Genomic DNA, 16260 nt, shown 5'->3' on the forward strand with positions numbered 1-16260 from the left:
TTCATTGGGGCAGACTTGGACACCTTGCAGGCAAAGGCTTACCTTCCTCTTCAGAGGGTCCACACCCTAATATCCCTGGCTCGCCAGCTCCAGTCTCAAAACACTGCCACGGCTCGCCAGTTCCTCATTCTCCTAGGACACATGGCATCCTCGGTTCAAGTCACTCCCATGACCCGACTAGCCATGAGAGTAACACAATGGACTCTACGACACCAATGGATTCAAGCTTTTCAGCCTCTGTCCTCCATAGTCACAGTCACACAGGCCCTGCGCCTATCCTTAACCTGGTGGACAACTCAGGTCAACCTCCTTCAGGGCTTACCTTTTCTTCCACCGGATCCGCAAGTAATCCTAACCACCGACGCTTCTCACATCGGTTGGGGAGCCCATGTGGACGAATTACAAACCCAAGGGTTATGGTCCAAAGAGGAAGCCGAACACCAGATAAATTTCCTGGAACTTCGCGCAATCCGCTATGCACTCCGAACTTTCAAAGATCATCTATTCCATCAGATAATCTTAATCCAGACGGACAACCAAGTGGCCATGTGGTACATAAACAAGCAGGGAGGCACAGGCTCCTTCCTTCTGTGTCAGGAAGCTGCGCAGATCTGGGCGGAAGCCCTCTCCCACTCTATGTACCTCAGGGCCACTTACCTGCCGGGAGTAGACAATGTATTGGCAGACCAGCTGAGCCGTGTCTTCAAGCCACACGAGTGGTCACTCGATCCTCTGGTAGTGACCTCTCTGTTTCACAAGTGGGGTTTTCCCCGCATAGACCTCTTTGCGTCCCCTCAGAACCACAAAGTGGACGATTACTGCTCTCTCATTCGGAGCCAACACTTTCAGCCGAGAGATGCCTTCTCCCTCAAGTGGACGACAGGTCTGCTTTATGCATTCCCTCCACTTCCTCTTCTGTCAAGGACTCTCGTGAAGCTACGCCAAGACGGAGGAACCATGATCCTGATAGCACCCCACTGGCCACGCCAAGTGTGGTTTCCCATACTCCAGGATCTCTCCATCCGCAGGCACATCCCTCTGGGAACGGATCCGCATCTGCTCACTCAAAACGACGGATGCCTCCTCCATCCCAACCTCCAAGCCTTGTCCCTGACGGCATGGATGTTGAAAGGTTAGTCCTTCAGCCTTTTAACCTTTCGGATTCGGTTTCTCGTGTCCTGATAGCTTCACGAAAGCCCTCTACCAGAAGATCCTATTCATATAAATGGAAAAGGTACACATCATGGTGCACTTCTCAGTCCCTTGATCCCCTTTCCTGTCCAATCTCTAAGTTCTTGGACTATTTATGGCACCTATCAGAATCCGGTCTAAAGACCTCTTCCATTAGGATGCATGTCAGTGCGGTAGCCGCCTTCCATAAAGGTGTACAGGGTGTCCCTATTTCAGTACAACCCCTGGTAACACGTTTTCTTAAAGGCTTGCTCCATCTGAAGCCACCCTTACGTCCTCCGGCCCCATCTTGGGACCTTAACCTGGTTCTTGGTCGTCTAATGAAACCTCCTTTCGAACCTCTGCACTCCTGTGAATTAAAGTATCTCACATGGAAAGTGTTATTCCTTTTGGCTATCACTTCAGCTCGCAGGGTTAGTGAATTGCAGGCCCTAGTTACCTATCCGCCTTACACTAAGCTCCTGCAGGACCGGGCGGTACTCCGCACTCACCCTAAATTTTTACCTAAGGTAGTTTCTGAGTTTCATATTAATCAATCCATCATACTACCTATCTTTTTTCCCAGGCCCCACTCCAACTCCGGGGAACAGACTCTGCATACCCTAGACTGCAAACGAGCTCTAGCTTTTTATCTAGACCGTACAGTTGCTCACAGGAAGAGCACTCAATTATTTGTCTCTTTCCATCCTAACAAGTTAGGACATCCTGTGGGTAAGCAGGCTCTTTCCTCCTGGTTGGCGGACTGCATTTCTTTTTGCTATCAGCAGGCAGGCATTCCTTTTCAAGACCGTGTGAAAGCACACTCTGTGAGGGCCATGGCGACGTCAGTGGCACACCTTCGATCGGTGCCGCTTCCTGACATCTGCAAAGCTGCAACCTGGAGTTCTCTCCATACCTTTGCAGCCCACTATTGTTTGGACAAAGCTGGAAGACAGGACTCCATCTTCGGCCAATCTGTCTTGCGTAACCTTTTTCCAACTTGATGTACCAACACCCTTCCACCTTCCCGGTAGGGTGCGGATGCCCTTTACCAAATACCACCCCAGTTGTTGTGCCTGTTGCACGTCATTGGGTGCATTTGGTGCAAGTCAGGACATCCTCAGCTCGGTACTCACCCATTTGTGAGGACAACCATCCTGCTTGTCCTGTGAGAAAGCAAATGTTGCTTACCTGATGTAACAGGTGTTCTCACAGGACAGCAGGATGTTAGTCCTCACGAAACCTGCCCGCCACCCCGCGGTGTTGGGTTTGTTTTGTTTTTACTTTTTAGGCACTGCCTGTAGCTTTGAAAATCAGACTGAAGGGAGACCCCTGCTGGCTGCAGGGTCAGTGCCTTGCTGGGCATGCCCAGTAGGGGCCAGTCAAAGTTCTGTTTAAACTTTGACAGAAGTTTTCCGTGGTGGGCTCCATCCTCGATGTCACCCATTTGTGAGGACTAACATCCTGCTGTCCTGTGAGAACACCTGTTACATCAGGTAAGCAACATTTGCTATCCCAAGGTCCAGCTCCTGCATCAATCAGTGGAAAAAGCTAAAGGCTCTAAAACACATTTCACCCCCCTCCCCCTCCCGGAAAAGACATTGGAGACATTGGGTGCTGCCCAATGTCTCCACTCCGCCCTCCTTACCTCTCTGGTGGCGACTCCTGCGGTTGACGGACGTTTGGCTGCCACGGCGTCTGCCTGCCATCCTCTCCGGTGTCCCCGGACCGGCTTGGGCGCTGCCTCCCGCCATGCTGTTCAGCTGCCTTAGGGCGTGCTCGCCGTGCGGCCCTGCTTCAAGTACCTTCAGTGGCGCAAACCTCAGGGGCGTCCCCCTGTGATGACGTCACGCATCCAGGATACAAAAGGCCTATGCGATTGCTAGCTAATCGGGTTAGCAAAGGTTTCCTAACGGATGGGATTCGCTCTCCGTACCTTGCAACTCTGCCTCCTTCGGACCTACTCTATTTGGGGTACCCGCTCTCTCTCTTTCTTATCTTTCAGGTCGCAGTCTGGAACTGGTACTCGCTCCTCGAGGGCCCATGTTCCTGGACTCGCTACTTGGACTCCACTTCTGCCAGGAAGACACCGCTGCCTGTAACATCTGTGAGTTGCCATCTCTATCTCTCAGAGCTGTTCCCTGGAACCAGGTACTCGCTCCTCGAGGGCCTGCCCTTACTCCAGCTCCTGTGCTCCACACTGAGAGACCGCTGCGCGAGTACATTACCAACGAGGCTCTATTCCTGAACTCTGCATATCCTGCTACTACTCACGATATCAGTTCTCTCTATTACAGCACAGCCATTGTGGGATCGCTGTTCCAGAGCCTGAGGGACTACAAGCCCAACCGGGCTACTTTCCAGCTCACTACTGCCACCTCTGGTGGTTCACCAATCCTGTATAATAAAAGAACTAAGTGTGTGAGTGTGTGTCCTACGCTGAGCCTGACCTGTGGCCCCTCACGGGACTTTCCCCCCGTGGGTGTGGTCACCTGCCACAGGTCCAGGGATCCACCCCAAACCCTTACAAATAATAACACTAACACTGAATTCCAGACGTGCAGTCCATGCCAGAAACACTTCTAGTAATTCACAAAGCTCAAGAAATCGGACCAGCATGCAATTTGTGTGGACCGTTTGCTCTCGGAAAACACGGCTTTATGTACGCATACAAGTACATGCAGGAGCGATTTTATGCATGCTGGAAAGAGACTCTCCTCTGGGCAGAGCTGGGGTGGGGAAACCATTTCCACGGTTATTTTTTTTTTTTGATTTCCCACATTCACCTTGATACCTGCTCTCTTGCATGCGTAACTGTGCGCGCGTCTGCCTGCTAATCTTCACCGCAAAGCTATGCCTGGAAATCCACCGAAGTCCACGGGTTCTTTCTATGCTTGGACCCTCGATACAAATGTGTTTCAGAAATCAGGTCACCGTGTCTGCTGAAGGTGTTTAATCTGTGATTTTATTGGGGTAGAATGCAAACAAAATCGAGAAAAAGATACCAATTTTATTAATTGAAATAAAGCCATGCTGCAGTGGTTGGTTGGCTGGCAGGCCTGGACTGGAATGTTTCCTCTTAATACTCACCATACAAAGAAAAATTCAGATTTTTTTTTTCTTTTTTTTTTACCACCTCAGTAACAGTGATGCAAACTCCCTTCATTATCAGGCAGGTGCAAAAAGGTCCCTCAGAATTGATATAGAAAACCTCCCTCATCTCTAGTCTGAAGCGCCTCCGGCATCGTGCTGCATCCCAGGATCATGGCTGCATATTCCTGCAGTTCTTGAGCTCTTTTTATAGGGCCTGCCGGCTGGACTTTTTTTCTGTGACACCCACAGGTGACATCACATCCTGCCTCAAAAGGAAGCTCCGAGCCCCCTTCCAGTGCCTTCACAACAGGTCTCCTGCTTAATCTGCACTGCTAGTTTCAATATGTTCCTGTTTTGTTTCTGTGTGTTCTTGCCCAGCTTTGTTCCAGCCTTGCCTGCTCCTATCTGTCCTGTTGTGTTTCTGCCCCCTGGCCTGATTTCTTGTTGCCCAGACCTCAGCCTGGATCTTGACTTCGCATTGCTCGCCACCTGCCTTGACCTCAACTTGGACTTTGACTCTGCTTTGCTCTCTGCCCGCCCCATCCTCAGCCCGGCCATGGACCTCACTTACTTCTACTTTCCTTGTACTCTGCCTGAAAAGCCTTGCTGGCTGCCCAACCCAAACAGACGATCTAGTCTTGCGGCATATCAGCTGCCGCCTGTTAAGACCTATCTTGCGCTCACACACGATAGACTGTATAAACGTCACAGTGGCCCAAGGGCTCACTACCCCTACTTTGCAACAGCTTGCGAAGGCCATGAGCTCCCTGATTCGCTGGTGCTCCAGTTTTTGCAAGGGACACAGCAAGTGAGGAGCGGAAAGTAAGGAAGAAGGGACACAGAAAGAGGAGAGGAGGATGGAAGACAGAAGGAGAGAAGAGAGGAAGAAGGGACATAGGAAGAGAAAATGAGAGGAGAATTAGTAAGGGACATAGGAAGGAAAGGAAAGAGAGGAGGACAGGACATGAAGAGAGAAGGAGAGAGGAAAAGCGACACGGAGAGGGGAGAGAGGAGGATGGCACATGAACTGAGGAGGAGAGGAGAATGGGACAGGAAGGAAAGAAAGGAGAGAGAGGCGGACAGGACACAAAGAAAGAGGAAGAAGCAACACAGGAGAAGAGAGAGGAGGATGGGACACAGGAAGAGAGGAAGAGGAAACAGTAAGAGAGAAGGAGAGAATAGAGAGGAAGAAGGGAAATGGGGAGAGAGTGGAGGAAGGGAATCTGGAAGAGACAAAGAGGAGAGAGGAAGAAGGGCCACAGCAAGAGAGAAGGAGAGGAAAGCAAGGAAGAAGGGATACAGGAGGAGAGGAGGATGGGACACAGGAAGAAAGAAGGAGAGGAAAGATAGGAAGACGGGAAATAGGAGAGGGGAAGAAGGAACAAAGGAAGGGTCACAGGAATGGTGTTAGGAAAAGAGGAGGGCAGGGTATGAAGAGAGAAGGAGAGAGAATAAGAAGCGACACAGGAGAAGGAGAGGGGAGAGAGGAGGACAAGGCATGGAGAGGAGAGGAGGAAGGGACACAGGAAGAGAGAGGGTAAGGAGAGAGGAGGACAGGACACGAGAGAGAGAGAAGCGAGGATGAGAGACAGAAGGAGAGGAGAGAGGGGAGGAAAGGAGACGAGCGAGAGGAAGAAGCGATGAGGACGAGACACAAAGGAGAGGAAAGAGAGGAGGAAAGGACATAGGGAGAGGAAGAAGAGAAATAGGAAGAGAGAAGGAGAGGAGAGATTGGAGAAAGGGATACAGGAAGAGGGAAGGAGAGGTGGGAGAGAAGGAAGGGACACTGGACGAGAGGAGAGGAGAGAGGAGGAAAGGACATATTAAGAGAGGAGAGGAAGAATGTTGGAGGGGATAGAGAGGAGGAAGAGACACAGGAAGGAAGAAGGAATACAGCAAGAGGGTAGGAGAGGAGAGGGAGGTGTCCAGAAGGAAAGAAGAGAAGAAGATTCAGAATGGAAGCATAGGAAAGGAAAGAGATGGAGGAGGAGGGGGAGAGGGCCCACACAGAGGGAGTTGGTGAGGAAGAGAGAGGCGAGAATAGCAGCTTGGTCACTCTCCAGGAGCACTGATCCCCTGTGCCCGCGTGTTGCATTTCCTGTATGCAGACTGGAGGCTGCAGCATGCACTTTCAGCAGTGAGGACTGGCCGTGCTCTGTAGCTAATGAGATGGGGGCTGCACCCTGTTTACATGCAGAATTCAGAGTCCATGCATGAAGCTCTAAATGCCCCGCTTTTGGGTGGGTCAATTGATTGCATTGCTAAGTCACGCATGAAGCTGTAATTTGTGTGCCCGATTCTTACCTAAGATTTGGAAAATGTAGCCCTGATATGTTTATAGCACATAGCTGGAACAAACATGGGATTCTGGTGCTCTTAGGTACAAACCTGGACATACAGTACAGTGAAACCATGAAGTCAGATCTTTGATTGTCCCCATCCTGGGCTGCTGGAGTCTTCTCTGGTGTAAGTGAATGGGTCTAACTCTTACTCAGTATCGTGAGGCAGCATTTTGCCGTCTGTAACGATCTTAAACAGCTAGATGCTGGTAGTAACCTGTGATAGAAAGCTTTCATTAATTGTACAGCTTGTCACAGCCAGGACTGTGCTGGGTACAGATGGCAAACAGGACAGGACTATTCTGGGAGTCACAGATTATTCTCAGTTAGCTGAATGTTGTGGGTTTAGCTTGGCAGCATTTGGAGAGTCTGATTATTCTCTCTGTGATGATTACTGGGGGTTTGGGTGGTAGGATTTGGGGAGCCTCTGATTATTCTCGCTGTGGGGATTATTTGGGGGCTCTGGGCGCCGGGATTTGGGGGTTCTGCAAATCCATCATGGCTTTGACGCTGGAACGTTTTATATTCTCGTTCTTAGATCTCGTCGCTGCCTTCGACACTGTTAACCATGATCTCCTCCTCTCAGGCCTGTATTGGCTTGGCTGGAACAGTATATTCTTCTTGTAATTCCTGTTTGCATGGCCGTTCTCAGCAGATACAGCTATACGTGGCCACATCACCATGGTATTGTATCTAAATACTGGTGTTCCTCGAGGCTCAGCATTCTCTGCAGCCTTATTCAACATATTCATTGGCTCCCGTTTGCTCTCTTCTTTCCACCTTAGGTCTTTCATATCATCTTTCTGCTGATGACATTCAGTTTTTCTTTCCGATCCAACACAGCTGGCTCTTTGTCCAGCAGCCATTAATGCATGGTTATCTCATAATAAGCTTTGTTAAACTTGTCAAAAACTGAGATTATGCTATTGGGCAATCCTGCCCTTCCAGATATCCCACACACGGTTTCATAAGAACATAAGAAGATGCCATACTGGGTCAGACCAAGGGTCCATCAAGCCCAGCGTCATGTTTCCAACAGTGACCAATCCAGGCCATAAGAACCTGGCAAGTAGAGATGGGAATCGGAACCGGAATCGGTTCGGATTCCGGTTCCGATTCACATGTGGGGTTTTTTCATCGGGCCCGATCGCGGTTTGTTTATCGGCTGCGCCCGAGCCGATAAACAAAAAACCTTTGCTAATAAAACGCTGCAAGTTTCTCACCCCGCCTGCAATCTTGGGGTCATTTTTAACTCAGGATTAGACATGAAATCTCATATTAAGTCTGTATTACAAGCATCTTATTACAACTTTTGACTTCTTCAACACCTCAAACCATGTCTTGAACCATATGATTTTCGTACCGTTCTTCAAGCTCTGATACTTACTGGTAATTCTTTATATGTCGGTCTCCCTCTGAACACCATTAGACCGCTTCAACTCCTTCAAAATTCTGCCGCCCCGTTGCTCACCCATTCTTAATCGCGGGGCCATATCACTCCAGTATTGCCCTCGTTACACTGGTTTGCCAGTTCAGTGGCGCATAACATACAAAATACTGTCTTTTATTCGTACCTGGCCCTGGCTCCTTTTGGCTTTGCATGTTCATGTCCCTTCCCGAAATCTAAGGTCATCAAGGCAATGCTTGCTTGAAATCCTGTCTCCCAGATTTACCAGGCTGCATGAGATCGAGCTTTCTCGATCGCAGGCCCCACTATTTGCAATTCGATTCCTCCGTCGATCAGACTAACACCCAGGGCCAAGAAAGCTTTGAAAAGCTACTTATTCAGACAGGCATAGCAAGACGCCGGCAATTTGTGAGTCTCCACACCGGGCTTCAATTCCTTTTGCACCAATAAGTCTATTCTTTACATTTTGCCTACTCCAGTGCGATTGCTTAATGCATTCTGCAGCTTGTAGTGTTTAGTCTGGCTTGTAGTCTCTTGTTGTTCGTTATTTTTATGAAAATGTTTTTTACTTTTCTGTGAATGTTTCATTGTAATCCACCCCGAACATTGGAGGGCGCGGGTAACAAGTTCTTTTAAATAAAATAAATAAATATTCACACTGTGGTGATTATTGGGGGTTTGGGTGGTAGGATTTGGGGAGTCTGATTATTCTCACTGGTGATTATTGGGGGTTTGGGTGGTAGGATTTGGGGAGCCTCTGATTATTCTCATTGGTGATTATTGGGGGTTTGGGTGGTAGGATTTGGGGAGTCTGATTATTCTCATTGGTGATTATTGGGGGTTTGGGTGGTAGGATTTGGGGAGCCTCTGATTATTCTCATTGGTGATTATTGGGGGTTTGGGCGGTAGGATTTGGGGAGCCTCTGATTATTCTCATTGGTGATTATTGGGGGTTTGGGCGGTAGGATTTGGGGAGCCTCTGATTATTCTCACTGGTGATTATTGGGGGTTTGGGTGGTAGGATTTGGGGAGCCTCTGATTATTCTCACTGGTGATTATTGGGGGTTTGGGTGGTAGGATTTGGGGAGCCTCTGATTATTCTCACTGGTGATTATTGGGGGTTTGGGCGGTAGGATTTGGGGAGTCTGATTATTCTCACTGGTGATTATTGGGGATTTGGTCGGTAGGATTTGGGGAGCCTCTGATTATTCTCACTGAGGTGATTATTGGGGATCTGGGCGGCAGGATTTGGGCAGCCTCTCACTGTGGTAATTATTCTTTGAATAAGGTCAATTTTTTCACGTAAACCTGTCCAGGTAACTTTGAAAGCCAACCGGCAATATGCAAACATAGCTGGTTAGGTTTCAGAATTATCCATGTATGTATACCTGGATAACGTTATTTGAGGCCGTTTATCCCGCTGAATATCCAGGATAACTTATCGGGCTAACTTTAGCTGGATAACATATCTGTTTTGTGGGGGGTGGGCGGGTTTAGTATTGACCTCTGTGTTTTTATCCCACCCGTTTTGTAAATCAGTCACGGTTTTCGGCGTTGCCACTTCCCTTTCTGAAACTTCACATCACACCCCTCACGTTTGCGATTTCTTTCCACGGTTTGCTTCTCGTGCAGTAGGGAGTAAGCGTGTAACGGGCCCGTTCCACACACAAGTGACACTAGTCTTCCCTGTGGATGTCCATGTATCCATTTGCTTGGGAAATGACACTTGCCAAACGCCAAGCACAAGTTACACTGGCTAAGTTGTGAGGGGAGTCTTGCTGAGAACACGCATGCCCGTAAATCCAAACCCTGCACAGACTCCAGCCTCTCCGCTAATGGAAAATTAGGCGTAAATCTGGTGGAGAATCCGCCAAAGGGCCATTTCTGTGGCTAAAGCACTGGGTTACCCTCAGAAGCCCCTTTGCAAATGATCCTGTAAAGCCTTTCAGGTATTTAAATAAACACAGAACCTGAGGGCAGATAAAGACATCTCCAGCTCAGCTTAATAATCCCTTCCTCTCACTCAGAGATCTCCTTTTCTTGTCCCATGCTCTTTTGAACTCTGACACTATAGAAACATATTACAGACTCTGTCTATTGGTATCATCTCCCCTGTCTCTCCTCTCTACTAGGGTATATATAGCAAGGTTTTTCCATTGCTCACTTAGTCTCACTGTCGGCCCCCAGGCCTGTGGGTTGTGCCTGAGTGGTGCGTTCTCTCTCCTGCAACAACCCCCCCTCCCCTTGTGTATTGTGAGTCCATCTCCCTCACCGAGGCCTGTGAATTCCCCCCCCTCCCCCTAACCATGGATTCAGTGTGCATTATGTGAGCCTCATCTCCCCCCCCCCCCCCAGCCTGTTCACATTTTTAGATACAGGTGCCTCTAATGGGTTGTGACAGGAGCAGGTTTTATTCCATCCTCTGCTGCCCTTGCATGGAGCCTTTGCTTCCCTGTAATCTCTTTTCTCCAGCTCTGCTTTCTCCTCTGGATAGATGCCTTCCCTTAAAGGGGCGGTGCAGAGTACTCCATAATCTTCCTGCACTGGTTGAATCCCTTGAGGGAGGGGTTGGTGTGTATGTTGTCTATTGCATAAAAAGCACGGCTGCTAGACTTCGGGAAGGAGCCAAGTTAATGCACTATATAAGACCAATCTTGTGTTAGTTAGCTACTGTCGGAAAGTAGGATGAAATTCAAAACTCTCTGCTTTGCCTTTGGGTGTGAATAAACAGGCCCCTGATCATCTCTCCCAAGTTCTGTTCTTCTGCGATCCCACGAGGGAGCTTTGATCCTCCCATGTGGTCTTCCTATCTGCACTGGCTTTGGCCAGATTAGCTTGTACGAGATTTCGTGCATTCACTTGCTGTGCCCCAAAAGTATGGAACAAGACAGCGCTACTCCTACAGCTTGAGACCTCCTACCTCACCTTTTGAAAAACAAACCCAGAGGCTTGGCTATTCGACCAAGCCTTTCCCTACATTGCAAGGCAGAGACTCTTCCCTCTGCTGCCTGAATGCCAGAACTTCCTGATAGTCCGTGCAGATCCGTGGCCACCACCGGAATACACCTGCTTACTTTATTCTTACCACCTCAGCAGAAAGCACTTGCCGCCTTATAGTATCTCTACATCTGGTACTCATTTTTATATTCTCTCTATCCATTTCACCCTCTGGGCCCTTTGTTATCTACTCTACGTCTGATGATCTATCACTTGCCTTTAGCCGTACCTGTATACCTGCTCCGACCTCATGTTTAGTGTCCATGCTGGCTATGTCTTATTAAGACATGTCTATTTATGTGTTCTGTGATTTTGTTCTTTAGACTAGTTTCCATGATTTTTCCTAGCACTGAAGTCAGGCTCACTGGTCTGTAGGAAACCAAAATGATAAAGGGGATGGAACGGCTCCCCAATGCCGAAAGGATAAAGAAGTTAGGGCTGTTCAGCTTGGAGAAGAGACGGCTGAAGGGGGGATATGATAGAGGTCTTTAAAATCATGAGAGGACTAGAACGGGTAAATATGAATTGGTTGTTTATCCTTTCAGATAATACAAAGACTTGGGGGCACTCCATGAAGTTAGCAAGTAGCTCATTTAAAACAAATCAGAGAAAATTATTTTTCACTCAACGCACAATTAAGCTCTGGAATCCATTGCCAGAGGATGTGGTTAAGGCAGTTATTCTAGCTGGGTTTAGAAAAGGTTTGGATAAGTTCCTGGAGGAGAAATCTATAAATTGCTATTAATCAATAGGGAATAGCCACTGCTTGTTGCTGGCATTAATAGCATGGGATCTGTTTATTGTTTGGGATCCTTCCAGGTACTTGTGACTTGGATTTTCCACTGTTGGAAACAGGATGCTTGGCTTGATGGACCCTCAGTCTGACCCAGAATAGCAACTTCTTGTTCTTATATTCTTAATTTTAATTGTAACTTAAATATGAAATGTTTATGAATAAATAAATGTGCAGTTGGGCATCTGTCAGCTGTCTATCCCTCCTTTTTCTGGCCCTGTGTATTCTGAGTCTGTGCTTTGTCTTTCTGTACAATGAAACAGAATATTGTTACGCTCTGCAGCATCTCCAGTCTTCCTACTCTATGGTGATGGTGTGTAGTGTCAGAGGATAAATTTATAAGGCATTTCTGCAGAAATGTCCTTTCATAAAATTGCTCATCTGATAGATGGGTAAACGTGTGTGCACAAGGCTTGTGCGTATATGTGGGTAAACGTGCGTGCAGAAGACCTGTGCGTATATGTGGGTAAACGTGCATGCAGAAGACCTGTGCGTATATGTGGGTAAACGTGCATGCACAAGGCTTGTGCGTATATGTGGGTAAACATGCGTGCAGAAGACCTGTGCGTATATGTGGGTAAACGTGCGTGCAGAAGACCTGTGCGTATATGTGGGTAAACGTGCGTGCACAAGGCTTGTGCGTATATGTGGGTAAACGTGCGTGCAGAAGACCTGTGCGTATATGTGGGTAAACGTGCGTGCAGAAGACCTGTGCGTATATGTGGGTAAACGTGCGTGCACAAGGCTTGTGCGTATATGTGGGTAAACGTGCGTGCACAAGGCTTGTGCGTATATGTGGGTAAACGTGCGTGCACAAGGCTTGTGCGTATATGTGGGTAAACGTGCGTGCAGAAGACCTGTGCGTATATGTGGGTAAACGTGCGTGCACAAGGCTTGTGCGTATATGTGGGTAAACGTGCGTGCAGAAGACCTGTGCGTATATGTGGGTAAACTTGCGTGCAGAAGACCTGTGCGTATATGTGGGTAAACGTGCGTGCAGAAGACCTGTGTACACATGGGGTTTCTGGTGTTGGGGGAGAGGTGTTCCAGGGGTGCACGCTTTTTAAAAGTATCTGTGTGAATTTTTCTCAGCAAAGTTTCCCCCTCCTAACAGCAGCTGCAATTGTGTGCGGGTCTTTTTGCCGGAGTCAGTTTGAAAATGAACTCATGTGCGTAAGTTTGCTTTCTAGATTGGTGTAAGTTATGCATGGAACAGCCTGCAGATGTATGCAGGCTCTTAGAAGACTGATTGCGTAGGGATGTGTGTGCTGTGTGTACTCCTGCTACATGAGCTTGATGGTGGGTACCGTGGATACTCAGGGTGATGGGGAACCTGGGCAAACTGGCTAGGTGTGTATTTGACTACAGCTCGTGTCATGTGGGCAGTGGCAGTACATGAGTGTAGAGTGCATGAACAAGAGGCTGCAGAAAGGCATATGGTGTATGTGCCTGAGTGCTTGCTGTGTATCAGGCCAATACTGTAAAGTGTGCCCAGCTGAGCGCACTGTTTAACCGTAACGTGCATCCAAACCCCCCTGAAACTAATGGCGCTCATCACCTGCAAATACATGTTGATGAGGCTATTGGTCATTCACCCCAGATACTGTTTAAAAAAACAAAACAAAAATTGCGCCTGATCCGCCCAAAGCAGTGTACAGAAAAGCAGAAAATACTTCTTTTCTGTACATCCTTAAACTTAATGTCCTGGTGATATTAAGTCTGAGGAACCAAAGGTTAAAAATTATTTTTTAAAAAAGTGCGCCGGTGGGTCAGGTTAGGGAAACGGACGCTCTCCTAAAATTGAGCGTCCGTTTTTCTAAGCTGCTGACAGCCACCTCTCCTGGGCCATGGAGGCGCTGGGGGTGCGCAGTGGTCCCTAGCGCCTCCTTTTAGCGCGACCCCTCATTTGCACACCCAGGAGGTGTTGACAGAACGGGCGCGCTTTTTTTAGCGCGTCCGTACTGTAGCGGCCTGCATGGGGTCCAATAATTTAAAAGCTGCAGTGCTGCTGAGTATCCAGCTCAATCTATGCGCATGCGTTGTGTGCAGGAAGATTAAGGGCTGCTGTGTGGGTGCACGGAGTTGTTTGCCCAGATTTAGCTGGGTAACGCTGAATATTGCTTTGGCCCCCTTTGTTAGCTAAATACGTGCGGATATGGAGGTGCATATTAAGACCGGGTCACGCGTGCGCATGTTTGCCGGCTCGTGCCCATGGACGCGGCAGTTTTATAATGTATACGCGTATATACACGTATGCATGCGCCTGTTATAAAATCGTCTATACGCACGTACACGTGTGCATTATTTTATATTGACGTGCGTGGAAATGCCGCCTCCGTCACGTAACTGGGTGGTTGGGGGGGGGGGGGGATTTTAGTAGATACGCACGCCGACACAATTACCTGTTTCCCCAGTTCATTCCCAGTTCGCCCCAGTAAAGGAGAGGACTTCCTAATCCCCCTAGCTAACTTGCCTCCCTGTTACCTTATTAGCCCCGACCCTTAAAACCTCGTTGACTAGCGTAGTTTAGTTTATTTTAATACTTATTTCTGCTATGGACTGCATGTAAAGTGACGCGGTAAGGGTCCGCGGCACGCGCCTGTGAGCGTAAATACTTACTCAGGCTTCATGTTACAGACTCAGCCCGCTCATTCCCCGCCCCTTTTTTAAAACTTTATGATTTGTGGGCGTACTGTGAGATACGCACGTACGCGTGCGCTTTTTAAAATCTGCATGGCGCGCGCTGGGTCGAATTACGCCCGTATCTTCCGACTTTGGTATGCGTAGGGCTTTTAAAATCAAGCAGAGAGATTTTACTACGCTAATTTAGGTAAGTAAAAAGGGGGGGGGGCGTGGATTTTGAATGGGTTAGATTTGACTGGCTAAAACCCAGTTTCAGACAGATAAAACATGGAATATCATCTCCCAAGTGCCCATATAAGTAACACGTGTGATTGTAAGCTATACATGACTGTAAGCAGATGGTGTGTGTAGATATAGAATGTGCTGTGTGGGTGCAGGCAATGTGTGAGTGATAGTGTATGGTGTGGGTGTAGATTTTGCATGAGTGGAGTTGTATGGTGTGGGTGTAGATTTTGCATGAGTGGGAGGTGTGTGGTCTGGGTGTAGATTTTGCGTGAGTGGGAGGTGTGTGGTCTGGATGTAGATTTTGCGTGAGTGGAGTTGTATGGTGTGGGTGTAGATTTTGCAGGAGTGGGAGGTGTGTGGTGTGGGTGTAGATTTTGCAGGAGTGGGAGGTGTGTGGTGTGGGTGTAGATTTTGCATGAGTGGGAGGTGTGTGGTCTGGATGTAGATTTTGCGTGAGTGGAGTTGTATGGTGTGAGTGTAGATTTTGCAGGAGTGGGAGGTGTGTGGTGTGGGTGTAGATTTTGCAGGAGTGGGAGGTGTGTGGTCTGGATGTAGATTTTGCGTGAGTGGAGTTGTATGGTGTGGGTGTAGATTTTGCAGGAGTGGGAGGTGTGTGGTGTGGGTGTAGATTTTGCAGGAGTGGGAGGTGTGTGGTCTGGATGTAGATTTTGCGTGAGTGGAGTTGTATGGTGTGGGTGTAGATTTTGCAGGAGTGGGAGGTGTGTGGTGTGGGTGTAGATTTTGCAGGAGTGGGAGGTGTGTGGTCTGGATGTAGATTTTGCGTGAGTGGGAGGTGTATGGGATGGGTATAAATTTTGGAGGCATAAAGTGTGGGTATGTATGTGTGAGTGTAGATGTGCGGTGTAGGAGTGGGCGGCATGGTGGGTGTTGGCATAGAGTGTAGGTTTATGTTATATATGTGAGTGTAGGTGTAGACTGCATGTATGAAAATTAGGTTTGGGTTGCATGTGTGAGTGTAGGTATATAATACAGATACAGGCTATTAGCACACTTAAATAAAGTACGTGAACAAGCTCTATCTTTGGCTGGCCCTTGTATATGGAATGAGCTACTAAGCGATCTGAGATTCAAGCCAATCTTTTCAAGTTTTAAAAAGAAATTAAAAAGATATTTATTTAATCTTACATTTGGAGAACAAAATAATGACGGGGAGTAAGTAAATCTGAAGGACAAGGAAAGTGACCAGGTGACCGTTGTTCTGAGTATCTTGACTGATGCTGTGTAATTTTATATTGGATTTGAATACTTTTATGAACGTTTTATTGTTTTTTATTTTGATGTAGCTTATTGTTTTAGAAGGTAAACTGGTATGATTTCCTTTGAATACCGTTATATGAATTGAATATAAATAAATAAATGTGCATGTGTGGGTTTAGGTATAGGTTATATATGTGGGTGTAAGTGCATGCTATAAGTATGCATATGATATATGTGTACACTTTGTGTTAAGTGTAGGTTATATATGTGAATATAGGCACAGGCTATATGTGTGGTTGTGGACTATATGTTTGTGCACAGGTATAAGTTATATATGTGGATGTAGGTACAGGCTATATCTGCAATGGTGGGCT

The 16260-nt window shown here is 47.8% G+C and overlaps 1 protein-coding gene across 1 annotated transcript in view; it reads left to right on the forward strand.

Moving 5' to 3' along the window:
• SHANK1 (SH3 and multiple ankyrin repeat domains 1) overlaps positions 1-16260 on the forward strand; it is a 129110-nt gene that overhangs the window by 41904 nt on the left and 70946 nt on the right. The window contains exon 15 of the mRNA XM_029585256.1: positions 1103-1132. Coding sequence (XP_029441116.1) covers positions 1103-1132 — 30 coding nt within the window. The remainder of the gene's footprint in view (positions 1-1102; positions 1133-16260) is intronic.

This window comes from Rhinatrema bivittatum, chromosome 19 (genome assembly GCF_901001135.1).
Source record: "Rhinatrema bivittatum chromosome 19, aRhiBiv1.1, whole genome shotgun sequence".
In the NCBI taxonomy this organism is placed as follows: Eukaryota; Metazoa; Chordata; class Amphibia; order Gymnophiona; family Rhinatrematidae; genus Rhinatrema; species Rhinatrema bivittatum.